This window comes from Mustela putorius, unplaced genomic scaffold (assembly GCF_011764305.1).
Source record: "Mustela putorius furo isolate JIRA1106 unplaced genomic scaffold, ASM1176430v1.1 tig00003836_pilon_pilon_pilon, whole genome shotgun sequence".
Taxonomy (NCBI): domain Eukaryota; kingdom Metazoa; phylum Chordata; class Mammalia; order Carnivora; family Mustelidae; genus Mustela; species Mustela putorius.
The window spans coordinates 1,782,924-1,809,951 of NW_025421989.1; the positions used below are offsets into that span (position 1 = coordinate 1,782,924).

The 27,028-nt window shown below is 50.0% G+C and overlaps 1 protein-coding gene across 2 annotated transcripts; it reads right to left on the reverse strand.

Moving 5' to 3' along the window:
- Positions 1-26,171, reverse strand: MXRA5 (matrix remodeling associated 5). Of its 2 annotated transcripts, none has more exons than XM_004768296.3 (7): positions 26,010-26,171; positions 23,816-24,031; positions 17,968-18,097; positions 17,359-17,749; positions 10,068-15,020; positions 6,516-7,416; positions 1-3,054 (listed from the first exon to the last, which is right to left on the reverse strand). In XM_004768296.3, the coding sequence occupies exons 1-7, from the start codon at positions 26,054-26,056 to the stop codon at positions 1,146-1,148; spliced, it is 8,547 nt and encodes a 2,848-aa protein (XP_004768353.1). In that variant the 5' UTR covers positions 26,057-26,171; the 3' UTR covers positions 1-1,145. The 2 variants fall into 2 exon arrangements, with proteins under 2 accessions (XP_004768353.1, XP_004768354.1); XM_004768297.3 differs by lacking the exon at positions 26,010-26,171 and adding an exon at positions 24,788-25,937.
- Positions 26,172-27,028: the final 857 nt, after the last annotated feature.

A 27,028-nucleotide genomic window follows, 5' to 3' on the forward strand; every position in this document is an offset into this window, starting at 1 on the left:
TTACTTGGAAAATATTATTTTATTATCAAATGTACATTATATTGACCTTAAAAATACAGTAAAGCAGTCATGGGGATAACATGTGTCCTAGTTTCCATGAGCACACATTGATAGGGGGCTGGATGGGGGAGATAGTTCCGGACTTTTCCAGGAGGCTTTGGATTCACCGTGTAGGGTCACGGCTTAGCTCTCTCCTGCCCTCTCCCCCAACTTCAGCTCTCCAGATAAAACCACAAACAAGGAAATCCAGCATCCCAGCCTCCAAAACCATAGGGCTGCTGGGGAAGGTAGTAAAATAGCAGTTACTGAATTTGCTCAAGGCAGTAGAGGGGATTTGCTTTTACAATTATATTTCCATGCCTGCTCTCATGTATCCAAGTCTTGTAAAGACCAATAATTTATTATTTTTAATGAGACAGAAAGCATTGCTTTCTTTCTAGCCCCATCGTCTGATTAGAAAGAAAATATAAAATGTCTTTATGTAAGACATTATATAAAAAGTGAGTTCCAGGGAGAGTGAGTTCCATTATATATTTAAAAAAAAAAAAGTGAGTTCCATATAAAATGGTAGCTGTATTGTATGGAAGTCGTATGTTACAAAAACATCAGTCCCTGTGGTTCTAAGCCCTCAGAGGGCAAGCTGGAGTTTTAAAGTGACAGGAAGTAAGTGAAAGATGGGTAGTCATTCTAGAACATTCTATCATGTTAAGACTGCAACAGGTTAGCTAGGGGACACGTCTTCAACAAGGCAGCAAGGCACCGGTCATCTCTATGGTTTATGTTCAGTGAGTGCTCCTTCGGTCAGCTACACACGCCCATATGGTGTCTTCAGGATGAGCCCATCTCCTGTGAAACGCCAGACGGGGGTAGGCATCCTGCTGTAAACCTGAATGAAAGTCCCCGGAGAGGCTAAACCATCCTTCCCATGTCTGCATTGCTTCCTTTTGCTGGCAAGCAGAGGTCAAAGTCAATATGAAACCCAGCTGAAACCCAGAAACCCTGAAATCCAGCCAGCGGCCACCGTGCACCATGACAGATCAGTTAAGAGTTCTGACCAACCGGACGTGGTGGCTTTCTTACAAATGATGCTTTGTTCTAACTTCCCAAGCAATGGCGGTGGAGTCCGTGTCCTGGGAGGAGGCATTTCAGTAGACGTGGATATAAGTAGTCTTTGAGTCAGTGCCTAGGATGTTCTTTGCAGTGCACTTGTAGAAGCCTGCATCTCTGTGCGTGGCCTGCTGGATGGTCAAGGAGCCTTGGGGGTGAAGGAATCTGTTCCCATAAAGACGGGCCTGTGCCCCGGCAGTCAGGTGTGATTTGTCTGGCAGGTCCCAGGTGATCTCTGCTTTGGGAATCCCCATGGCCATGCAGTTCATCTTGACGGTGTTGCCGGGCCGTGTGTAGATAACGGGTGTTGGCTCGCTGGTGATCCGGGGAGGATATGCTATCACGATAACCGGAAAGTTCATGACAGAGGGGCCATACTCAGTGTCCACCTTGCACATGTAAGTCCCCCTGTCAAACACGGAGGCATCACGGACCATGAGGGTACCATTTTCCCAGAGGGAAAAGCGTCCCCGTGTTTGGGGGCCCTCTAAGAGCATGGTGTTGGGAAGCGTCCAAGAGAAACGAGCCGGCCGGCCCCTTGGAGGGACGCAGGACAGCTGCAGGGTTTCCCCGTTGATGATGCTCACCAGATTGTGGTACTGGTTGCTGACCTCGGGTTTCACGCCCACCTTCAGAGACACCAGCCTCTCCGTGTAGCCGGCGGAGTTCCGGGCCACACAGCGGTAAGCCCCGGCATCCATAGAGGAGAGGCCACTGATGTGCAACATGCCATCACCCTTATGGTAGAACCTCTGTAGCTGTTGGCCGCTCTGGAGCTCCGTCCCGTTGGGAAGGACCCACAGCAGGGTGGGCGTTGGGGTCCCTGCGGCCGAGCAGTTGAGACTGATGGTGTGGCCGGCCATGGCGGTGATCTTCTCACTGACTGGGTCGTGGAAGATGGGCTTCTCCACGGGTTCCAAGACCGTGAGCTGCACAATCAGCCTGGCTTCCCCACCCTCATTGCGGCCGATGCATGCCAGTTGCACAGAGTCGCTCTTCCTGAGACTCCTGATGTCCAACGTGCCATTGCGATGGATGGTGATCCGGTTCCCATAGTACGGGGCTGGCAGAACCACGCCCTCGGGAAAGGCCCACAAGACTCTTGGGGTGGGGATGCCTTCTGCCTGGCAGTCAATGAGTTTGCGGCTCCCGCCAGCAGCGATCTCCCGCACGGTGGTGATGGCGTTGGGGTGTCCATTGATGGTGGGCGACTGGACGTTGACGTGAATCCAGACGGTTTTCCTGTCCTCCCCGGCGCTGTTTCTGACCACACAGGTGTAATTGCCGCTGTCTGAGCGCTGGGCTTTCTGAATGAGGAGAGTGCCATCCTGATAAATCTGATACTTATCAGAGGAGGCGGGAATCAGCCTGTTGGTTGGAGAAAGCCATGTCACCCTGGGCGTGGGCTCCCCTTTGGCTTCACAGGCGACCGTGACCACATCACCGTAAGGGACCTGGACCACGGAGTATGTCTTGTTCCGGATGGCGGCGGGCTCAGTCACCACCTTGACCCGCACCCTCATCTCATCCTTACCAACCTGGTTTTCGGCAAAGCAGGTGTAATCCCCTTCCTCCCGCATGCCCACCTCATTGAAGTAGAGGGTCCCGTTGTTAAAAACCACGTAACGCTTGGTACGGCCACCGCCGTCATCAGACTGCATAAAGGAGTTGACCAGGCTGCCATCCGGGAGGCTCCAGGAGATCTCGGGGTTGGGCAGCCCAGTGGCCACACAGTCCACTTTCAGGTCACCCCCGTAAAAGACCTTGTGGTCATTCTCCTCCTTGTGCTCAATCTTGGCTGGTTTCATGACCACGTTCACCTTGAGCACGACAAAGTCATCTCCGACCTTATTCCTGGCAACGCACAGGTAGTCTCCCGCATCTTTGTCCGTGACGGATTTCACCACCAGGGTCCCGTTGGCAAACACCTTGATTCTGGTGTCAAAGCTGACCAGAAAAGAAAAAGAGAATGTTAGTCTCTTGTACATTCTATTCTGGCTTTTGGTCACTGGAATGAGACGAAAAAATATGGTTCTCAGAAGCTATCTGGGTACATGGTTGCTACTGCAAAATGTCACATCGGTTCTGCAGCCTGACCTGGACACTGATTCCAGGATGTGAAATGCAGTCAAAGACTTCTACCCTGTTAGTGTGGGTGTACATCCGTCGCATATTTGCTGGTGGTCAGGGCACAGCTTGTAGTAATGATAAAATCAGGCAAAATGCGACAGCCATGGGGAGAATGAATCTGAGTGAACCCAATAAAGAAATGCACTTCTTCCTGAATAAAACGGTTCAGACACAATGTTCACCCTTGGCCATCTTGTATTATGTTATCTCCCATTATGAGGCAAGAGACTGCCAAGTGGCTACTGTATGCATCATGTGATTGGAGTTATTTCCAGAGTTTTAATACTAACATTGGGTTCTTGAGAACATGACAAGATCAGTGGGATGTGTTCTTCCCTAGAACTTGTACCTAAAGCTGGAAGACATTCACTAGCTAGCACCCCCAGTGCTGTTGCATTCCCCCACATGAAAAGATGACTGTGCACCTCTGGGTTAACTGAAAATTAAAAGATTTTCACTTCAAAGGAGCCAATCATGGGGAGAATGATAGGAAGGTCTTCGTTATGCATATGACCTTTTTCTAAAAGTTGGGGTGTCCTTGAGTGTCAGAATTCATGTTTTGAATAAGAGGTGGAAAGACTTGGGAGGTTCTTCCTTTGTACGGGTCCTGATTGAAAAATCGGGATGACCCATCATTTATGACGGTGATATTGGGGAAGGAGGCGGTTGAATTTAAATCCACAAAGAGTTCCTAAACATTGCATTATTGGAACAGCATGGGTGGAACTGCGTTGAAGAGCTGCAGAAGAAAAAGGAGGAAGAGGAGGTGGAGGAGGAGAAGAAAAGAAGAAGTCGGCCTATGGTAGAACCGACCTGATTACTGTACCTAAAACACAAACAACTACGAACAATGACCACATAAACCGTTTTGTTGGTTGACAGTGCAAACCAGGTCCGCATGAATCAGTAGGAGAGGAGCAGACACAGATATTTCAATGTGTCTTAGCGTTTAGGATCCAAAACTGTGTGCAGTAGCTCATGTCTGCCAGCGTTTTGAAACTTCAGAGTGGTGATTCCAGCCTGGGCTGTAGTCACCGTCCGTGGAGCGACCCAGCACGGCAGACGTGCCTACCCAACCCTAGGGATCAGCCTTCAAGAAAAGATCCAAAAATCTGTATTTTTAAAGAGTCCCGATGTGTAGGCACGGCATAGAGCCCGCCCTTTTACAAAACCCACATGCGTGGTTTAATCACACGTTCCTAAGAATGTCATTAGTCAAAATTTATTAATAACGAAGCAGCAGAGACAGCGATTTATGACTTATGGGGAGTTACTAGCCGAAAGGCTCGCATTCGTAATGAGATCACATTCTTTTGCTGCCGTTCATTCAACACTGCCTGAGCCGTGCCAAGAAGAGCTGAAAACAGTTCTCCCGCACATGGCAGGACATCTGCTGAGCTGGGAGATGGTCCAGGGAAAACTGCATACGTGGTATTCTGGACGGAGCCTGCGAGGTTCACCAGGCACCACCCAACTGTCTAACGTTACCACTCGGGCTGCGAGAAGGCACGTTTGCCTTGTTCCTGCATTCGGAAGAGACGGGGGAGGCCGGGTGCTGCTGCTCAGAGCCCCTGAGTGCTGGCTTCCCTCCTTGTCTCCTGGGTGGGACTGATGTCCGCATGCATTCCTGCCTGAGCAGCTGAGCCGTGGATGCTGAAGACACAGCGTAAGCCAGGGCTTCTCCACCATGGCACTGCTAATGCTTCCATGATTCCATTTTGCCAACCAATGTCTCTGTGCCCCATACCTTGAGACGGGTCATGGAGAGATGTTGGCTCTTTTGGACCTAGCCTATGGTTTCTCAGCCTGAGCACTGCTGACATCTGAGGCTGGATGACTTTCTGGGGTAGGGCATCTTGAGTTCCATAGGGTGCTGAGAAGCTGTCCTGGTCTCCACCTACCAGATGCCCGTGGCAGACTCTACTCTAGTGTAACCACCAACAATGTCCCCAGTCACTGACAGGTGTTCCCTGGTGGTATATCTGTCTAGCTAAAAACCACTGTGATAGATAGATAGATGGATAGATAGATGATGGATAGATGGATGTCTCAATAGATAGATGGATACATACATACATAGATAAGACGGATGGTTAGATGGATGTATAGATGGATATATATCTAGATATAGATATGTAGCTGATGAATGGATAGATAAAGATAGATAGATGATAGACAGATAGGATGGATGGTTAGATGGACCTATGGATGGGTAGATAGATGACAGATAGATAAAATGGATGGATGGATGGATAGATAGATTGGATGGATGGATGGATAGATGGATGGATGGATGGTTGGATGGATGGATGGATGGATGTGTGGATGGATGGATGGATGGATGGATGGATGGATGGATGGATAGATGGATGGATGGATGGTTGGATGGATGGATGGATGGATATATGGATAGACAGATGTATAGATGATAGGTCAGTTGTCTTTCCTGCTAGGTCAGAGGGTCTCAGCCTGGGCACTACCAACATTTGGGGCTGAATGACTCTCTGGTGTAGGGCATCCTGGGCACAGAAGGGCTCTAAATAGCATCTCTGGTCTCTGCCCACCACATACCAGTGGCACTCCCTCATTCCCTGAGTTATGTCAATCAAAAATGTCTCCAAACACCGTCCAAGGTTTCCTCAGGCCGAAATCGCCCCCCGGGGGGGGGGGGTGAGAACTAGTGCGCTAGGTCCATACATGTGGGAAATGGAAAGCACTGGATGAGAATCTGACTTTCTTTGCAGCCAAAATAAAGTGTTAGAACTGGGTGTGCCCAGCCGGTGTCCTAGTCATGCCTTTAACCTTTTTGTGTTCAACACTGTTTCATTCTTAAGCTAAAGTCCTTTTACGACAAGATGTGCAGCGGCCTCTCTGTTTGGTTGAAATCATGCAAGACAGAGAAGGCAACCCAAATGTTGTAGCTACCACCATTATCTCTTAACACACGATTAAAATATACTCAGTAAAACAAAAGTTATTGGTTCATTGTTTCCCCCACCCTGCGGGGTGGGAAAAAGAGAAGGACAAAGTCCCAGTGTTTGTCCCCAGTTTATAAAGACAAGATCTCCGGAGGAATGTGCCCCTCTCCAGCGTGGCACACACGGGGAATCAGTTCTGTGCGTCCTTGTCTTGGACGCATATTCCCTTCTCTGACCCGCCCCGTGGAGAGGGTTCCCAGGATGGCCCCAGGCACATTTTAGGACGCGGCCCCCCGCACCCAAAGGAGAAGCAGGTGCAGGAGAGCAGTGGCCGATGGAAAGCCCGGAGCGGGCACCTACCTGAAGAGCGAGTCTATCATTCGCTTGGACGGCAGTCGCCAGAGAATGCGTGGCCAGGGGTCCCCCGAGGCGCTGCAGTCCAGGCGGAGGGTCCCGCCGTAGCGCACGTCGGTCCTCTGCGGGGAGGTGCCGGTGATGCGCGCGTTGGCCGCCGCGCGCTGCACGGTCAGCTGCACGGTCCTGCGCGCGGAGCCCACCAGGTTGGCGGCCACGCACTCGTAGCGGCCGCTGTCCTTGGGCGCCAGGTTGCGGATGTAGAGCGTGCCGTTGGGGAAGACGAACAGGTTCCCGTTGATGAACTGCGACGGGCGGATCTGGGTTCCATCCCACAGCACCCAGCGCACGCTGGGCAGGGGCGCGGCCTTGGCCGTACAGTGGATGTGGATGTTGAGCCCCGGGGGCAGCGAGATGTTCTCCAGCTTCTCCTGGTGGATGACCGGCGGCAGGGCCGCCACGTGGAGGCGGATGGCCAGGCTGTCCGCGCCCGCCGCGTTGCTGGCCACGCACTGGTACACTCCCCTGTCTGAGAAAGAGGCCTCTTTGATGGACAGGGTCCGGTTTTCGTGCAGCGTGATTCTGCCCTCCACGCGGGACACGGTCTGCCACACCCTCCTGTCCGGGAAAATCCAGGAGATTTGGGGAGCTGGGGTTCCCTTGGCCAGACACTCCATGGCGATAGTGTCTCCCAGGTACACGGTGATGTCCTGGTAGTGGGACGCGAGGATCTGGGGCTGCTGCACAGTGACGGTCAGCAGGACGGCCATCCTGTCTACCCCGTGCAGGTTTTTGGCGGTGCACAGGTACTGGCCTCGGTCCTGCACTTGCACCTTCCGGATGACAAGGGTCCCGTTCTTCAGGACCTCGAACCGCTGCACTCTGGTGTTGGGGGTCATGAGAGCGCCTGAAAGACAGAACAGGCGGAGTCAGGTTCTGCGTAGACATAGGCCTTTCAGGAAAAACCAAGAGGGACTGTTGGAAGGAAGCTAAATTCTCCCCTTTACGTCCCCAAAAGCAGCAGCAGAGACCAGCTCCACCTCCAACGTGGAGAAGACACAACATTCCCCTGCAATATTTTCGGCTCTCACGCCGATGCCCCCTTCAAGCACAAGGCAGCTGGCGTGGGTTTCGCAGAGTGTTCCAGAAGCTGCCGTGAGGCCCAGGCCTTCTGCAGGGGACCTACTTGTCCCTTCAGGTCCTAGAGATGCAGGCTTGCTTCCCTGGGACGGGTGTTGACCTCCTGAGCTCCCCAGGCCTGTAGCCACCTCCCACCACTCCCCGGCCAGGCTCTGGAGTCCAGCACGAGCCAGCACGAACAGGTCCTTCACTGCCCATTGTGGCTGCGTTGGACGCCAGCTTCTGCAGTCCGGGGCCTGGGCTCCTCTCTCTCCCCCGCCCCGGTCCTCCTTGTGTTGTATGACACATCTCCTTGGGGGCTCTGCCAGAGAGAGGATCTGTGCTATCCAAGAGTTCCTGATGCTTGGACATCTGGGTCAGGCTGACCTTAGTGGGAGCATGGCCCCTTCCAGAGCTAGGCAATTCCTATACTCAGCAAGCCATTCACCTTCTATATGCAAAGCAAACAACACAGAGTCTACACCCCCAGTGCCTTGTCTATGGGGCTCTCCCGCATGCCCAGGCCACCATGCACCTGCCTTCATCCACCCAGGGCAGGTCCTAGGGAAATAGGGGATTGCTTGCACTCCAGAGGCCACTGAAATCATTCCAGCCAGCCGGTGCTAAGTCTGCTTGCCCTGCCTCGCCTGTTTCTTCTCGCAGAAACCACAATAAAGGTTCCTGTGCTCGTTTCCGCCTCTCCCTCTGCCTGCCGACAGACCCCCGTCCTCCCCTGTGTGGTCCCCTCCTCGCGGAGACGGAATAATAAACGGTCTTCTGTGGCAGGCATTTCCTGATGGGCTGGCCCAACCTTTCTGAAGAATAACAAGTCCCAGATTTAAAAACTGGAAAGCCCTGAGCTACAGCATTCTGTTCATCTCCCACGCAGCTGGGTTCCGGGGTCCTGCCTGCACCGCCAGCCATCGCGTGAGCTCTGGCCAGCTGCCTCTGCTGCAGCCGGCAGGAGAAGCTGACTCGTGGTGAGGCATATACATGTGTATGTCTCGTGAAGGGGCATGGTCCCCGATGCTCTGGTATCACACAAGATCGAGAAAACCCTACAGATTAATACAAACGGGATTGCCCAGTAGGAAAACAAAGGCACCATCCTTTTAGCATGAAAACCCCATGGTGTTCCCCACTCACCCTTCGAGCAACATTCCTTATTAAATCATTATGAAAACGGATGACATCAATGTCGAGCTGATCAAAGACGTTCATAATTCCCCGTGACCCAGAGCCTCTGCTGAACTTTGGAACATTTCCAACGGGGGTGAGATAAGCCTAAGCAAAGAATGCACAGGTCCCTCAAGTGCTATGAACATAAATCATCCCTGTAACACCAAAATGGAGAAGAAGAAGGGGGGAAAAAAAATCCAAAAAACCCTCTGATCAGAATCCAGGCCTCAAGGATATGGCCGTGTTCATGGTGCACAAAAGAAAAGGAAGAGGGACAAGATAGGATTTTCACAGAGGCCGTGGCTTCTCAGATGGTACTTTCCACTGTCACCAGGCAGTTGTTTTGACCTTCCAGAGAGATGGTCATTTTTACAAAGCCAAGTGCTCTTTGGACATCCCAGAATTCCAAGTAGAGGTCATTGTTATGGGTTGAATGGTGTCCTGCCAAAATTCATACTCTGACGTCCTATCCCCTAGGATCTCAGAATATGACTGTTTGGAGATGGGGTCTTTCAAGTGATAAGGACATTAAAATGAGGTCACCAAGGTGCACTGTAATCCAAGATGACTTGTGTCCATATAGGAACAAGGGGTGAGGACCCAGACTGCACAGAGGGACAACCATAAAAGGACAAGGGGGAGAAGATGGGGTCTACAAGCCAAGGAGAGAGGCCTCAGGAGGAACCAGCCTTGGCCCCGCCTGGATCTCAGACTCCCAACCTCAGCCCCGCCTGGATCTCACACTTCCAGGCTCCAGGCTGCAATGCTTCGGAGGGCAGCTGAAGCAAATTAACGGGAGCATATCCCTAAGTTCAAATCAAAGTGATGTCTGATGAGCCCAGAATAGGCTGCTTCATCTCTGGTGCCAGTGGAAGGGGAAGGGGGATCTGCTCACTCCTCCTTACCCTCATGGTACCCCACTGGGGTGGTGGAAAACTTTTGTGCTAGGCTTCGCTGGGAAAAGGCAAGTGGCTGCATCATGAAGCGTTTCTGAGCCTACGTCTTTCCCTACCCAAAGAACCTATGACATGTCTCCATAGTCCCATTAAAATAGCATATACTTTAGAGCTGAAGGAAGAGCTCTCGGTCCTTACTTCCTATCGCCTTAAAGTCATATCCTTGTATCTAGGTTCAAATGTCTCCTTCAATCCCATCCATCTGTCCTTTGCCCAAACCCTATAGTTTTGCCTGGGGTCACGGACTCAAGGAACCTCCTTCTACACGAGTTCCAGTTAAAATGCAGACATGTAAATGCCTTACCTGTAGAAACCTTTGTCCACGTAATGAAAGGTGTGGGTTTCCCCGTGGCCTCACACGGGAACACAGCATCTGTCTCCGCAGTGACAGACACGGTCTGAGGGGATTTGGTGAGGATTTGGGGCTTTTCCCCAACCGTCCAAAAGTTGGATGCAGGGGGCCCTGCAGCAGAGAAGAGCTTTGAGCTGCTCTGATGGAAGCTTCTGGAAGGCTGGCCAGAAGACGCCACGAAGGGGATGGAGCTCCGGGTGGAGTAGACCACAGGGATGTTCTGTAAGTTTGTGGAGGGTGGCCCCGTGGCCTGGGGCACGTGCGATAATGGAGGTGCCGGGGGACCAAAGTCCACGTGAATGACGCTCTGAGAATGTATCCTATTGTAGGGACCTGGGTTGACTTTTCTCTCTCTTATCACAGGGGTGGGAGAGGTAGGCGTCTGGGGCTTCAGAGTAATTCCCAACTGCGGGAAAGACAGAGTCTTATTGAAAAAGAGAGGGAATCTTCCATTGGGATGATGGGGAACTCTTGAACTTGGAAGCTTACCAACAGGGTCTCTGAGATCTGGGATGTTGTTGTTCCCAAACACTTTGGAGTTGCTGTTGAAATGGCCCATCCCTGGGTCAGTCAACTTAGTGGGGATGCCAGGTTTGGGCTTATGCACTGGAACAAAAGGAGTTGTCGTACTTGGTAATCTCGGCGTCGTCAACTGCTTTCTCTCTGGCAAAACCCTTGAAGGATACGACGTTATTCCTGGTTTGTTGGTCAAGTGACGGGGAGGCTGGAAAGTTACAAAGAATCTAAAGGAGCCTTCTGTAGCCGTATGTGGTGGTCTCACTGTCCCCCTAGGCAGGATCGGTTTGGCAGGAATTCTGGCTGGCTGGGGGAACATTTGGACTCTCCCATTCTGGTGGTTACCATCATGGCCATGTGGAAGACTGTTAGGGGTCTTTCCATCCAAGGCTTCCTTTTCCAACGGCTGCTTTGGAGCTGGGTTAAATTTATCCTGGTTGGAAGAAGGGGTAGATAATTCATTTGGTGTCCATATATGTTGAGTTCCCTCATTATTCACGGGTGGTGCTTTGGCTTCTGGGATCCCCACGTAATTCAAGAAAACATTTTCCTTCGAATCTGTTGATGTTGGAGGTGTCTTTGAAGGAAGAGGTGTGGGCTTCGTGAAGGTCTGTACCAAAGACACAAGAGTGGTGGCCTGGGGTGGGGATGCTGTCTTCTCCATTTGAACAGGAGTTGGGGTGTGATGCTGAGGTCTAATTTCAACTGGAGTGCTTTCGTGATGATCTTGAGCACGGATGGTGGTTTCTGCCTTACTTGAAGATGGTTCTACTTTTATGCTTGAGACAGTGGTTGAAACAACCTCTTTTTCTGGTTGAAAGAGTGTAGAGGCTGCAACGGATGGTGGAAACTCAGAAGGAACACCCAGGTCCTCCACCTGTTTAAGAAAAGGTGAGTCTGTAAAGGTTTCCATGGAGCTGGCAAGAGGTTTGTCTGTCTGCAGCCTCCAAGGCTGGTCTACACTTGGGGTATTCCAGTGTGACGTTCCTGGAAAGCCAGAGGGAGCTGATTCCTCCTGAAATTCTCCCACAGTGGAGACCTCCGAGCCAGGAGGTGATGTGGCATTAGTGAAGGAGGAGTCAGGGACTGAGCTGTGGTTTTTATAGTCCTCGATGTTTGTGACACCATAATTCTTCATTTCTTCTCCATCCCATTCAGGCTTAGGGGTGACTAGAATCATCTCTTGGAATTTATTGGATGGTAAGTGACTTTTTGTGGTAGTGGTCACAGCAGCTCTCCCGTGAGGGTCCCCAGTTGTCAGGGAAATGGTTGTCGATGAGAGTACAGTTTCCAAACCAGGGGCAATGACATTTTTATGTTTGTTTTCCAGAGAAGGGCTGGGCGTGGTTGCAGAGGCTGGAGAGCTCACCGTAGAAGTGAAATATCGATGTTTATTTGGTCTCTTCCCGTGTTTCCTTCGTGGGGTCCCCTTGGATATGGGTTCTGCCTGCTTCTCCATCTCCAACTGCTTGGGGATACCAACGGTGCTGTCAACCCAAGATTTTGCTCCCGGCGTACTCCACACGTGGTCTGGAGCCTTTCCTTCGGGTGCTTGAGTAGGTCGAGTAGAAAACGCCTCCATTGGGGCGAAAGTCGTGGGTACAGTTTGTTTATGGCGGTGTCGGAATCTGTGGGGGCGAAATCTCCTCCTCCCATTGGGTCTCTTTCGAGAAGGCTGAGTGGTCAGCTCCAGAGGTGAAGTGGCCTTCTCGGTTGGCATCACTGCTGCTACCGTGGTGGTGACTTTGTCAAAGAGAGGGCCGAGTGTGGTTTCGCTGGGATGTGTAAAGGGAGTGACACCATTCACTCCCAGGGCCGAGTCAAGAAGAGTGGTAGATCCGACATGCTTTCCCATACTCTCAGGACTTTGGGAGTTTGTGGGGTCTTTCTCTGGCATATCCCCTTCCTGTAGGGCCTTGAAATTGTCCTCTGTGCCCTTTTCAATCACCAGGCTGCCTTGAGTGCTCAAAGCACCTTTCACAAGGTGTCTGTCATCTGTTTCTCCCTGTGGATGTCCTTGTGATAGAGCATCTGGCTCCCCCAATGTGAGCCCTCCTATGGGTTCCGATGTCCTGGAGTCATCAACCCATAAAACGGTGTTGGGCAGAAAAGGAGTGGAGGTCAGCTCTTCCAAGTTCTCTGCATCTGGTTGTGGGTTAGTCTCCAAATCTGGGGGCATATATGGTATAGTCTCGGACTCAGCCAAAGAGACGGCATCCAACGGAGACTCATAATCATTTGAAGTAGGCTCTGGAATGGATCCAGCATCTACTGGAGGCCAGCTCTTTGTGGCTGTATTTTCACCAGTGGACTCCTCAGAGACCAGGTCTAGGGTTTGCAGAGTAGGAGAAGACACATGAGGCATGCTGGCTGTAGCCCACTTTGGGTCAACTTCAGCAGGAGCTGTATCCTCACTGTTAGAAAAGTCATGGTCAATGAATTCTTCCAGATGTGTGCTTGTCACTTTGGGATCAGAAAGAATTCCTCCATCCTGTCCACTTTCCAGTCCCATCTTGGTTGAGGACACAGTACTGGAAACCTCATCCTCCTCACCAAACAGAGATGCATCTGCTGAGGTTTCTTCGGTACTGCTCGTGGTCCATGCAGGAGATACCGAGGGAGGAGGAACAGCAGGCAGAAGGGGTGTCACTTCTGGACTCACGGATGGAGGAGTGGTGGTTTGAATGACCTGGGGTATTTCAGTTCCCTTTGGGAGATTTTTCCCACGTACTCTGGCTAAAATATCTGCCCAGTGCTCTGGATTAATCTGTTTGTTTGCCATGTTTATTCTTCGCCTGGACTCAAACACTCTGCGACCCTCTGCGATGTTCGTCTCAGGTTCTTTTACAGAATTCTTCCAGGGTTTGAGTTTTCTTCGCCCTTTTTTGGGTTTTTTACCTCCGGTGGTGGCATCATCTTTTGTTTTGATGAGTACCTCTTGGTCCTTTGTGTGTAGACCTCTCCTTGAAGTGTTCTCCTCATCTCCTATGCCTGAACCCCCTTCGTCCTCCACAACATCTCCTAGCACTCTGGAAAGAGTCTTCCCACCTGGGTGTCTGCCCTTTTTGGATGACCTGGCAGATCCTTTCTTGTTCACCGTGACTCCCACGGTAAAATGATCTGCCCCTTGCTGGTTGACAGCCACACATCTGTAGTAGCCGCCATCACTGACTTGGACCTTTGGGATGGAAAGAGTTCCATTTGCCAACATGTATGCATGTGAGCTGTTGGCCGAAGTATTAATTATCCGTTTGTTTGGAAGAATCCAGCTGAGCTGGGCTTCAGGGATAGCCAGAGCGCTGCAAGGCAACATCACTGGCTCCCCTGGGTTCTTCTGAATTGTCACCATATGACCATTGGGTGGCTGTGTGGCAGGTGGTTGGACAAGGACCCTGTACACCATCCGGTCCATTTCATCCCTCACTTGAGCAATGCACTGGTACAAACCCGAGTCTGACTGCTCTGTCGATTTGATCCTCAGCCAGCCACTGGTGAGGATGGAGAACTTGCCATTTTCGTCCTCCATGGGTGCTTTGAGGACCGAGCCATCTGGAAGGACCCAGAAGATGGATGGACTCTCAGAAGCCTTCACGTTGCAGCTCAGCTGGCATGGGCTCCCTTCCAACACAGTCTGAGCTCTTTGCACGGCTCTATTGGGCTCAATCATCACCCAGCTTCTGCTCCGAGACTGCCTTGCCTCTTTGGTGGGTATTGTTAATGCATAGTGGGAATAATAGGACAGCAGCACCTTTTTGGCCGTACTCTGACGTCGGTTGAGCTGGAGATCTATGGTCGGCTGCATGACCCATTCCGGTTCTGCGACAATGTGGGCTCTGACGCCCGTGTAGTAGAGGGCATCATCGTCTACATCTTGCCTGTACTGGTAGGTGACCTTGGGGTCTTTGCTGAGCATGAGTTCTTGGTTCAGCCTCACAGGGACCTCACTGTAATAGGCGATGAGTTTCCACAGCTTCTCATAGTTTTCCCGAGTCATCGGACACTCAAAGTCCAAGGCAACCGTTGCATTTATGTCAATCTCTAGAGGGTCCGTCTGGTTCAAGTGAATTTTGTACAGATCCATTGGCTTCTTGATGTCGCAGACCAAGTTCACTGTGTTCCCGTGCTCATCGGTCATGTTCAAAGAGATGTTCCATGGGGGGAATTGGAACCCCTCCAGAGAAAGCTGGCTGTCACCATCCTCTTCGAGATCCTCCTCCTCCTCACTGTTCTTACTCGTGTTCTGTCGCAGAGGGGACTCTATGGAAGGCTTCAGACAAGTAATATCCTTCAGCTTGTGAATTTCTTGTTGGTGCAGTGTGGGGGGACTGGAGCACATGGCGCATAACTGACCACCCTCGTAGGCTTTGTCCTTCTTACACTTCAGAGTCCCTAAAACAGATAACCAAAAAACATCCTATAAGTTAATGAACCCCAAAGTGGCATGTCTTGTACACAGCCAGAGGAAAAAGTCTCTGTGTGTGTCTTTACATCCTCAGTGCATGGCCATCAGGATTTAATATCTTACATCTGTGACTTCACCAATGACCTTAAATCCCTTTAGCACACAGTGTGGCAAGGAACTACCATTTTTAGAACTACGTGGCAATGGATAATGAATACTTCTTTCTAAAGTGTTTTTTTTTTTTAAGCAATTCTATTCACAGACATTATACAATTTACCTTCTCAAAAGGTCCAAGAGAATCTACATAAATTCAACCAATGAAAATAGTTCCGGGTTAAAGGACCCACTTTTGCCATGAATCATGTTGTATGTACCTTTTATAATTCTTTTTCTGTTGCTATAACTTTGCATTTCAGGCAGTATCTATAGTTTGGATTCACATTCTACTCTTGGCTTCCTGAACATGAAGTCTTCCGGAATGTTCTCCTAATCTGCTCATTGCTCTGTTTCTTTCACTGTTTTGTCTTTCTCAGTCCCCCGATCCATTAGTGAGTCAGTTTTCCATGACTTGGTCTAGACCCTGCTTGATCTCGTTGTACCCCATCATCCATGGCCTAACCCACGTGTAGGTTTCTGTCAACAGCCATGATCCATTGATGGCTGCCGTATGTGCTTCTCCAGTCAACACACATCTTATGAACTCCACGCCCAATTTTCTACTTGATGTGCCTATTGCAGAGTCCCAAAGTCTCCTCCGACTAACATTTGCAAGACCAGATTATGTTCTCTCCCTGCTCCAGACCTAGATGCTCCTTCTATACCAATAAATAGGAACCACACTTTCTTGCATTAGGAAAAGGAGAAAACTACAGTCCTCTTGATATCTGTCCTCTTGTCTTCATTCCCACTGGGAATAAACCAGTCAAAGGGCCATAATCTATGACTTGGAGGCACATGACAGTAGGACATAAGGTGTGTGTGTAGGAAGGTCCTAGATGGGCACAAGACAAGACAATAAGTAGAAATTGAGGACAGCAAGACCTCTTAAAGGTGGTGTTTTAAAAAAAAATTAAGATTTTATTTATCTGGAATTGAGAGAGAGAGAGCATGAGCTGGGAAAGGGACAGAGGGAGAAGCAGACTCCCCACTGAACACAGAGCCCCACATAGGACTCCATCCCAGGACCTCACGATAGTAACCTGAGCTGAAGTCAGATGCTTAACCTACTGGGCCACCCAGGCGCCCCAAGACAGGTGATGTTTTAACAAAGCTCTGAGTGCTGAAACTAAGCCAGACCCTGGAACATCTAGCAGATGTGTGGTCTTCGTGGGTCCAATGACACTGAGTACAAAATAAGTTTGGAAGGTGTAAGGAAGCAAACTTAGGTGTAAGGATTTCAGTGTGACTCCAGTGAGTGACTAAATGGAGGACTCTCGTGTTGCAGAAGAGGGGGCACAATTGTGTAGGAACTCCTACAGGATTGTAGGATTGTACGTTCCATCCCAGGATCAGTGGGAAACCAGTGGACTTTCAGGTAGCAGTAGGGCAAGACCACATGATCCCTGTGACAATGTGTTCTGACCACTGCTCTGTGTGGAGTTGTTGGAAGGAGGGGTCACCAAGGCTGCAAAGACCTGCCCAGAAGCCCCGACTCTCCTCCTAGAGAGAAGGAAGAAGCTGGACCCACGTTGGGGGCCATGAGGATGGACATGAACCAACAGACCTGGGATATGGTAAACCCAATGGAGTCAAGGATGGGTTTCAACTTGTGGCTTGAGGAAAGGGATAAAGGAAAGATAAAAAAAAAAGATAAAATCTTCCTTATTTTGAATCAAAATCTATCATTTTGCAATATCTACACATCACTCCAGGTTTTTTTTGTTGTCTGGATCAAGGCAGAACATCTCTCTCCCCATTCTTAAGAGAATAACGTCATAGCCACTGCTGGCTTTCCCTCTTCCAAACTTCCTTGAACACCTCTTCATAGGACAGGGATGCACAGAAAGACCCCCATTTAGCTGTAACCCAAAGCTGCTTATGACACTCCAGATATCCAACCAAAGACAATCATAGTCAACTGTATATAACTGATTAAATGATCTTGACTTTAGATTTCGTGGAGGGATGATACATCTATTATAGAACAGGAGAGTCTTAACATCAAGGTTGTACATTTTGCATAAATGTTCCCCCCACCCCATACTGATTTGGTGATGTGCCCTTCACAAGATAAAGCAACGTGAGAACACCAGAGAGCGGAACATTTCCAGAAGGGTCAGGAATGTGCCGTGGGGAGCCATGTTCGCTCTGCCCTCCTCTCTTACCTTTCCATTTGGCGTCCCACTCCAGAAACCACTTCATCTCACAGTCGCATGACCACGGGTTCCCATGCAAGTAAAGATTCTCCAGGAGTGGCATGTTCTGCAGCATCCCCGTGGGCAGAGTCCTGATCATGTTGTCTGCGAGGTAGAGGTGTCTTACGGTTGAGAGTCTGAAATAATCCAGAAACGTCAACGTGGAGAACGTGCCGGGATGCAGCTGGTGCAGCATGTTTCCCTCTAAGTGGAGCAGCCTCAGGGATGTTAAGCCATTGAAAGCTTGTGGGTGGATAAATTCGATCTTGTTGTGGTCGATGTGCAGCCTCATTAAGCTCCAGAGTCCCTGCAGGGTCTGCCCTGTGATCACACGCAGCTTATTGTAGCTGAACTTGAAAACCTATAGAGACAGGGGTGGAGTGGAAAATCCTGTTTATAATTTACAAAGCCAAAAGCAGAGAAAGAAACCAGAACTAAGGGCAGGGAATAATGACAAGAGGCTGGTTTTTAACGCTCTTCCAAAAATGGCAATTTTATTAATCGTTAGGGAGCATTAGGTCGTACCCACTCTTCATTAATGGTCTGCTATTACTGGTGCTCGTAAAGGTGTGGGTTTACCTGGAGGGAACTGAGGTCTCTTAAAGCCCCGTCGGGGATGCTCGGGATGTCATTGCCGTGAATCATGAGGAGCTCCAACTTGGTCAGTCCCGCAAATGAGGTTTCTGACAAAGCTTGTATACTATTAAATCTAAAAGAAAAAAAAATGATAATAGTAATTGGATTAAGAAACAGTGAATGCTTAAATCCCATATGGGAAAGATTCTATAGCCTGCCCAGGAGCGAGTTAGCAAAATGCTAAAATGAGATCTACCAGTGCCCTTCCCAAAGTATGTTTGTTGCTGTGTCCATGTCTGTTACTAGGGTCAAAAGGGAAGTGACACTTTTATTCATCTTCATTCCATTAAGGAATATTTTCTGGGCATTTTGACTAAGAACATGTTCATGGAGCTAGAGGCGATTTTAGGGAAACAAGTAGCATTCAGATTCTAAAGGAAGTTGGTCCAAATTGCTCTTCCTTGGAAACTTGCACTAGAAAGTGTCAGCAATAATGAAATGACACATTTGTTGAATATAGAGAATTAGCATGAATGCAAAGAGGTAGCTTGGGAAGTAGCTTTGTATCATGAAACAACAGAAGGAGCCATTCCAGGCTATAAAAGACCAAATGAAAGAGCTGACCACCCAACACACCAACACTGTATTTCACAAGCACAAGTGGCCATTTCTGAGGGATTCTCTACATTATTTGTCAACTTTCTGGTGTGTTTTGGGTTTTGTATTTGCATCCACATGGGTTAAAATGTTTCCTTGACCAATCTGAAAACTCTTCATTGCTACATTATTGGTAACACAAGGGACTTCCCAACGTCAACACCTGCAGAAGGGGTTGTGAGGGGAGTGGAGGGTAGTTACTTTGTACTACTCCTTCTGCTGAAATAGAACACATCTCTATCCTGACATTCTGTGTGACCTCTCCCTGTCCCCTGGATGGAAGGAAACAGACCTATCCATCCATGTATCATCTATCTAACTATCCATCTATCCATCCTCTATCTAACTATCCATTTATCCATCCATCCACTGAGACCCCCATCCCTCCATCCACCAATGTATCAATCCGTTCATCTCTCTATCATCTATCTAACCATCCATCCATTGATTGACCCATCCATCCATCCATGTATGATTTATCTATCTATATATCCATCTATCAGCTTATCTCTCCATCCATCCATCCATCATCTGTGTACCCATCCATCCATCCATCCATCCAACCATCCATCCATCCAACCATCCATCCATCCATCATCCATCCAACCATCCATCCATCCATCCATCTATCCATCCATCCATCCAACCATCCATCCATCCATCCAACCATCCATCCATCCATCATACATCCAACCATCCATCCATCCATCCACCCCCCCATCCACACATCCATCCATCCATCTAACCATCCAACCACCCATCCATCCATCCACCCCCCCATCCACACATCCATCCATCCATCTAACCATCCAACCACCCATCCATCCATCCACCCCCCCATCCACACATCCATCCATCCATCCATCCAACCATCCAACCACCCATCCATCCATCATCCATCCAACCATCCATCCATCCATCCAACGATCCATCCATCCATCATCCATCCAACCATCCATCCATCCATCCATCCAACGATCCATCCATCCATCATCCATCCAACCATCCATCCATCCATCCATCCAACCATCCATCCATCCATCCATCCAACCATCCATCCATCCATCCAACCATCCATCTATCCATCAATCCATCCATTATCTGTGTACCTATCCACCCATTCATTCATCCCTCATTTATCTATCCATCCATCTGTGCATCTATCATTTATCTCTCTACTTGGCCATCTATGTATCTATCTGTCCATCTATGTTAGTGGTCTCTATCCAACTGTCCATTCACCCATCCATCCATTCATCCATCCATCATCTATCTATCCATCCATCCATCCATCTATCTGTGCATCTATCATTTATCTATCTACCTGGCCATCAACTTATTTATCTATCCATCCATGTTAGTGGTCTGAACTGGGTGGTTTTGCCCCCCAGGGAACATTTGGCCGTATTTGGAATCATCTTTGGCAATCACACCTGGGAAGCTGCTATTGGCATCTAATGGGAAGAGATCAAGAATGCTACTCAATATCATGCAAAACAGGACAGTCCCACATCAAAACTACCCTCTGCAAAATGGAAAAAGTGCTCCAAATACCAAGTAGACTGAAGCTGAAAAACCAGAGTCTAGGTCAAGATGGGAGAGTCGATGAATGGAGGTAATGTCCCTGTCACTTACTATTTAGGATTCCACAGTGAAATCTGTCTGGGATGGTGAACCTAACAGGGCATGAATGACAGAATTGAAATCCCTTTCCATTTCTTGATGCCTGAGAAACCGTAAGTAAGGGGGAAAACAGTATCAGGTGAGAGAGGTTGGTTTGGGAGGCACCGGGCAGTCTAGGAGCTGGGAGGCATTGGGAAGGGGAGCTCTTCATTTGCTCCAACTTCAATGGAAAATGACTGGAAGGTTTTAAGAAAAGGTGCAACACAAAGGAAGGTATGTGTGAAAACAACAACGTTCTACTGTATGTAGAGGGAATAAGTAGGATCACCCGGGAAGACCCCAAAGGTAAGAAAAGAAGAAAGACCAGAAGGAGGAGGCAGGTCTTGGGGCAGAGGAGGTGAGAGTCAAAGTCTCCACAAACAAGTGAGAAAGATGTTGATGTTTTTCGGTGCTTCTTAACAAGTCCTAGAGTGCTCTGTGCTCACTCGCGTCCTTTTGCATCTTTGTTCCCCCAAAACTCTGACTTCCAATTGGAGAGTTGGGTATAATGGTGGTTGCCAAGGTGCAGGACAGGACTGTGTTTGAGGACAGAGGAACAGCCCTGTTTGGACACCCTCACACCTCCATACGTCGTCCCCTATCTACGATGGGGGGCATACCAGCAACCCTGGCTTACTGTATCCTCTTGATGCTTGTTTTTAACAGACATCAGAGACCAGCAGATGCACCTGTCATTGGTCCCAGAGCTGTGAATAGGGAAACTGCCTCACCGATACTGGTGTGTATCACAAAACAAATTTTAAAATTTAAAAAAAAATTAAAAGGGCCATGTGGGCATTTGGGAGATTCAGAAAGAGGTCATTAGAATGAGTCTTTTCATCAAGGGGGACAGAAATCTTTAGAGCTTTAGAGGTCTAGAAGTATGACACTAAGTGGATGCTTTTTTTTTTTTTTTTTTTTTTTTTTGGTTGTTGTTCACTTAAAAATACTTGGAAAGTCATTTTTGAAAAAGCTCTGTGGCTTTCCACATGGTAAATAGCAGATCTCTCTTTCCATGCTGACCAAGGACCCAGACATCTGTGTGGGAATGAAAGATTGCATTAGTGCTTTGCCAATAATCCCTCATTCCTTAAGTGTTTCTTCCTCCTTCCAGATGGCTGGAAGGAAAAGCAGACCCCGAGTTCTAGCTGTAGTAGAAGTCACCCATCTTCCCCAACCCTCAGCAATGAAATGCCCAATGACAGCCTCATGCATTTGGAGATTAATTATCAGAGAAAGTCCTGAATACAAGGGTGATGGTATTGATTAAAATGAAAAAGTGCCATATGAGTTCCTGTTATCAATGAAGCCAGATGGAAGTAATATATGTGGGCACAGCGTGGGTATTCCTTAACTGGTTTTCTTTTTGCTTTAATATCACACAACAACATCTCAAAGGACTATCGCCATCAGTAGGAAGAGAAAGCATCTTGATATCTGCATTCTGGTCCCATGGCAAAGCTTTTGGGGAGACCATAATTTGTAGACTTTACCATTTAGAGTTGGTTCAAATGCAACCCATGGACACTAGGTTCTCACTGAGAAATGAAGTTTCTCCTGTACAAAAGGTTTCCACGTAAAGAGGAGTAGAGGGAAAACATCTCAGAAATTGTAAGTGTGGTATATACGGCTTGACAAGCCATGGTCCAGTGGTGTTGCTAGGATCAAGCCATCGCATCATAAACCTTGTGGTTAACTTATGGAGATGTGTGGCATCTTTCCCACCACGGTTCCCAAAATGACAGCCCAGGGAAAATGCTGATGTCCTCGCCCTTGCCCCCTTCCAGACCCTCAAAACACAACAGGTGGTAGATTCATGTGTTCTGGGAGGGACACACAGTGGGAAACCACTCTCCTCCAACCCTATTCTCACACTTTCTTAGGGACCCTACGAAAGCCTGTTGGACTGTTCCTTCAACCCTGTGCTCTTCTAAGAAGTCAGGCTTGTGGGACACAGTGACGAATCACAGTCCTGTGGGACAATATGCTGACAGTGGTTCACGAGACCAACAATCCCAAAACAGAACCACGTTGCACACCAGCCGGTGCAAGAAAGAAGAGGAATGCCACATGAATTTCATTTCCCTTTCTACAAATGGAGCACGCTGCGTCCTGCCCTGATTCAAATCGGTCTTGGGTCTTTTTCCTTTCCTCTCTCTGTCATTTCACAAGTCGTGTGCCCCCATAGAAGTGTAAGGCTGTAAAGGGAACCTGGTTGAGGATCGATATCCCCTCTACTGGCAAAGATGAACTGCTTCCCCAACTGCCCTATCCTTACTGTGGGTTGGATTTTTAGATAAACCAATCGTAAGGTCTCTGAAGATTTTATTGAGGAAACTATGTGATGATCTACTCCTTTCAATTAGGGAAATTCTTATCTCACTGTCTTAATTCCCATTCTCTTCTTCTACTGCTACTGGCCTTTAAAAATTCGAGAAGTTTTTTTTTGTTTTTTTTTTTTGTTTTGTTTTTTTGAAACTCTGTGCTACAAGATGTCCAAGCATATATACAATTATCCGTTCATTGATTCAGGTTTTGCCATTTCGTTTCACCCAATTTTCCCATCAGGAGCCAGTCATCAAATTGTAAATTATTTTTGTTGTTTTGCAGGTGGTAGAAAATGGCTTCTGCATTTTGTGGAGGAAGCCCTAATGATTGTTGATAAAGTTACATGTGTGTACCTTTAACTCATCGCAGCTAATACTGATGTGTAGAAATCATTTCTGCATATGACATGGAATTTTAAAATATGCAAGTTCTGCCTGAAATGTTGCATAAAAATGTCTTTTAAAATATATTCGTATTTTAGGGGCACCTGGGTGGCTCAGCAGGTTAAGCCTCTGCCTTTGGCTCAGGTCATGATCTCAGGGTCCTGGGATCGAGTCCCGCATCGGGCTCTCTGCTCAGCAGGGAACCTGCTTCCTCCTCTCTCTCTGTCTGCCTCTCTGCCTACTTGTGATCTCTGTCAAATAAATAAATAAAATAAAATAAAAAAATAAAATATATTCGTATTTTAAAGAGGCAAAATCTGCCGGAACTCTCTCTTTCCCCCAAGGTCCCGATTGCATCATCCAGATAACTTACAGAATATCAGAACTGTGCGATTTATTTTTAAATTATTTTAATAGCTTCTGAAGTCTATTGCAGTAAGCCTACTTATATATTTCCATGTGTGTCTGATGCATTTGTTCATAGCTACTATGTGGAAAATTACTTATCGAGGAAAAATCTTTGGACACCCTATAGTTGTGGATGCTTGGTTATGAGGCCTTATGAGAATGGTTGCAGCTGATGGATATATTGAGAGAATCGCCCCCCCCCCCCCGCCAAAGGACTACATGGAGTAGAGCAAAGGCCCATCACCCCCCAATTGTGCCCATCTCGAGGTACACATGCTCAATAGAGAGACCCAGAAAGGAATATATACGTTTGTATTTAAATCCACGCAGATCCATGTATGAAAAACAAAGACAAAACAAAAAACCCACCACGCAAGCAAAGAGGCCGAAACTGTTAAGAATGTGGTACAAACCCCAGATTGATTCTTTCCACATGTTTAGAAATCCCAGCGGGCACAGAAGCCAGGGAGCGGAACGTGCAGTGGACCTCGCTCGGAACGTAGCAGGTGCACGGGTGAGGACAGGCCAGCGTGGGTCGAGGACGCCCCCAGAGCAGGATCAGCACCACGGAGAGGGCTGGCCAATGCGCCTGCGCGGGCATCTTGTCCCGGGGCGTGGTTCCTGGACACCTGTCGGGGAACCACACCAGGAAACCCGATTATGGCCAGGTAGCTCCTGGGCTCCGCAAACGTGGTTGCAACTGTGCGTTGTGATTTGGACCTTCCCAAGACACCCCGTGGTATCCTTTAGGGACACCAGCGATCCGAGCCACCCACGAAAATTCCTTTCCTCACCTCTCCCCGTTAACTTTAATCATCACATAGGATGCCACTGCGAACTGCAGACTTTCACACTAGGATTTGGAGATCTCCGTCTGCGATGAGTGACGGTATGGAATAGACACACACACACACAAAAATAAATATACATCGGCCCGTATATACCTATGAGTGGATACATGTGTATATATGTGGGAAGGAGAGATACATTTAGGCTTCCATAACAATAAGGTAATTAAAATAACTATGTATCCACCTCCAATGTTAATTCCGAGCCGTTACATTATGTATATATTTGAAAAAAACAAAAAACAAAAAACTTCTCAAGAGGGTCATTATTAACAGTATTCCCTTTTTTTAAAAGACATGAGTTAAAGTTTTCACTATATCTTCTGAAAGTGTTTCAAGAGTTTGCATTCCCTAACGCGGAATGCATTCCATTATAAGCGGGTTTCTATACTATCCTAATCCTTATTATTATTATTATTATTATTATTATTATTAATTTTTCTTGGAAGAACCACAGGTTTGCAGTGATACAGCGCCGTCGTTCATCGGGGACACACATTGTAAAATCTGACATTAAAGGGCGAAGAGAGGCACTACCTGGTGACGTTATGTTCAGGCAAAGGAAAGCAATCCGTGAAGTCATACACAGAAAAATGGGAACGCTCGGATATGTCCAGGAACAGGCGGCCTCAGCGGTCTCGTTTAGAATACCCGCGGCTTTTTCTTTTTCTCAAGCACTGGCCATCCCTTTGACACCTTAGAAGCTTGTCATCTGTTCAATGAAGTTTCCTTAAAAATAGCAATGCCGGTGGAAAGCAAAGCGCGCCACAGAAACGTGGCTGCCCTGGGCCAGTGCTAAGGGCTGGTATCAAAGTCATCCGCGCACACAGGCTTATGGGTCGCCAAAGCCCGGAGCTTTTCCATCCACGAAATACCTACGCGCTGAAGCCCGCGTGCGTCCTCTCTCTGAGCGGACCGTGCAGGCAGCCCCGCGAGAGGGAAATCCAGGCTCCACCTCTGCGCTCGGGGGCGAGAGGGTTCCTGCAGCCCAGCCGGCTGTAGCCGCCTCGGCGCTGGGCTCCCCCGCCCGCGCCCACAATACGCGCTGCGCCCACCGGTGGCCTGCGCTCTTGCCAGGTCCTCCCCGGAGACCGAGAGCGCGCGCCCCACGGAAGCCCAGGCCTGGTGCCGCAGGAGGAGGCTCCCTGAGCCGGCGGGGCGGCGGGGGCCCGCGGGGAACCCGGGGAGCTTGGGCCGGGAGTGAGTTAGCCGGCGCCACGGCCCTGCGCCCTGGCCGGGTTCCAGCGCCGCTCCAAGGGAAAGATGGGCATTCCCCGAACGCAGGTCGGGTGGCCCTGCTGGGACCCGCACACCAGGAGCCACCTCTCCCGGTTGGTGACTTCTCCAGCTTCCGTGCGGCTCAACCCCTAGCGGGCTTACGGTCTCCCCTCCTTTGCAAGGGAAAGAGGAGGAAGGGGGTGAACTTCAGCGCCGGGCGCCGAGGAACTCAGAGGAGGCCCCGCAGCTGTGCTGTCCCCTCCAACGCAGGGCTGGCTCGCTTTCCCTTGGGGGTCTCCCGGGCCCCTCCCTGGAAACCGGGTCGGAGCGAGGTCGCCAGGTCAGGGAGGGAACGGGTATGGGAGAAAGGAATCCACCCGCAAGATTTGGCTTCTCTCCTGCCTCCGCACTGGCCACTCAGCTTCAGGGCCAGGGACAGTGCCAGGCGTTTCTTCGCCTTCTCGCCGCTGCCCAGCCCCTGCCTAGGCCGACCCCCAACTCCATCCCCCCCCCGGGCGCCCAGGCTGCCCTTGGTCCTCACCTGTCCTCTGGAAGCCGCGACACACGGGAGCGGGACGCCCTGAGCATCCGAGGGGCCGGGGCGCGCGAGTCACCTCCGGGGGTCCGCCGGGGCCATGCCCTTCCCGGGCCGGGGGCGAGGCAGCGAGGCTTCCCAGCTCGGCGCGGCGAGCCGGCTCCCTTTTATTCGCGTCGCCGAGAGGCTTCCCCGAGTCCACGCCTCGGCCCACCCCCACCCTGCCCTGCCCCACCCCGGGGAGACCGGGCGCGGGCCCGAGCCAAGGGACCCTGGCCGCGCGCGCTCTGCGCTCAGCCCTCCTCGCGCCTCTTCATTGCGCCTCGGCCCGGGAGGGCACGCCTCGCCTCCTCCGACTGGAAGAGCGGCCTTGGCCCAGCGCGCACGGCTTGGGGGGAGAGGTGTTCCTGGTCCCGGAGGCAGCCTGGGGACCAGGGGCAGGGGGAGAGGCGGGGAGCGCGCGGCGAGCTGCAGCACACGGTCCGCGCCCGGAGCACGCTTCCTAGCAGGGCTGGGAAGAGGCTTTCTTTCTCCCGGGGAAGCGAGAAGGAGCAGGGTTTGCACTCCTCCGGGCGCGACGGCGTTTTGTCTGGCAGCTTCCCGGCACCCGTGTGCAGGCGGGAGCCGGCAGCCCCCAGCCCCCCGCTGCAGGCCGGGCTGCAACGTGAGACCCGCCGCCACGCCCTCCCGCCTCTCCTGTTGCTCCTGGACGCCGGCCCCTCTGCAGCCGCCAGGGCCCTCCTGCCAAAAAGGTGGAACCGCGCTCCTCTCGCCAGAGGAGCCTGCGGGGGCAGCGACAGGGCGCGGAACTGTGGGGAGCCTGGGGGTGCTCGCTGGGGGACGTGGGAACGACCTGGGGAGAGCGCAAGGAACAAAAGCGGCAGAGCGTGGTGCGCCTATAGCCCAGAAGGGGAGGGAAGAAAGGCTATCTGCCTTCCAGAAGGAACCAGACTGGAAGGAAGGGCTCAGGTAAGAACAGCCTTCAGCGGAGGACCCCCGACCGGCCCTGGGGCAACAGGACGGAG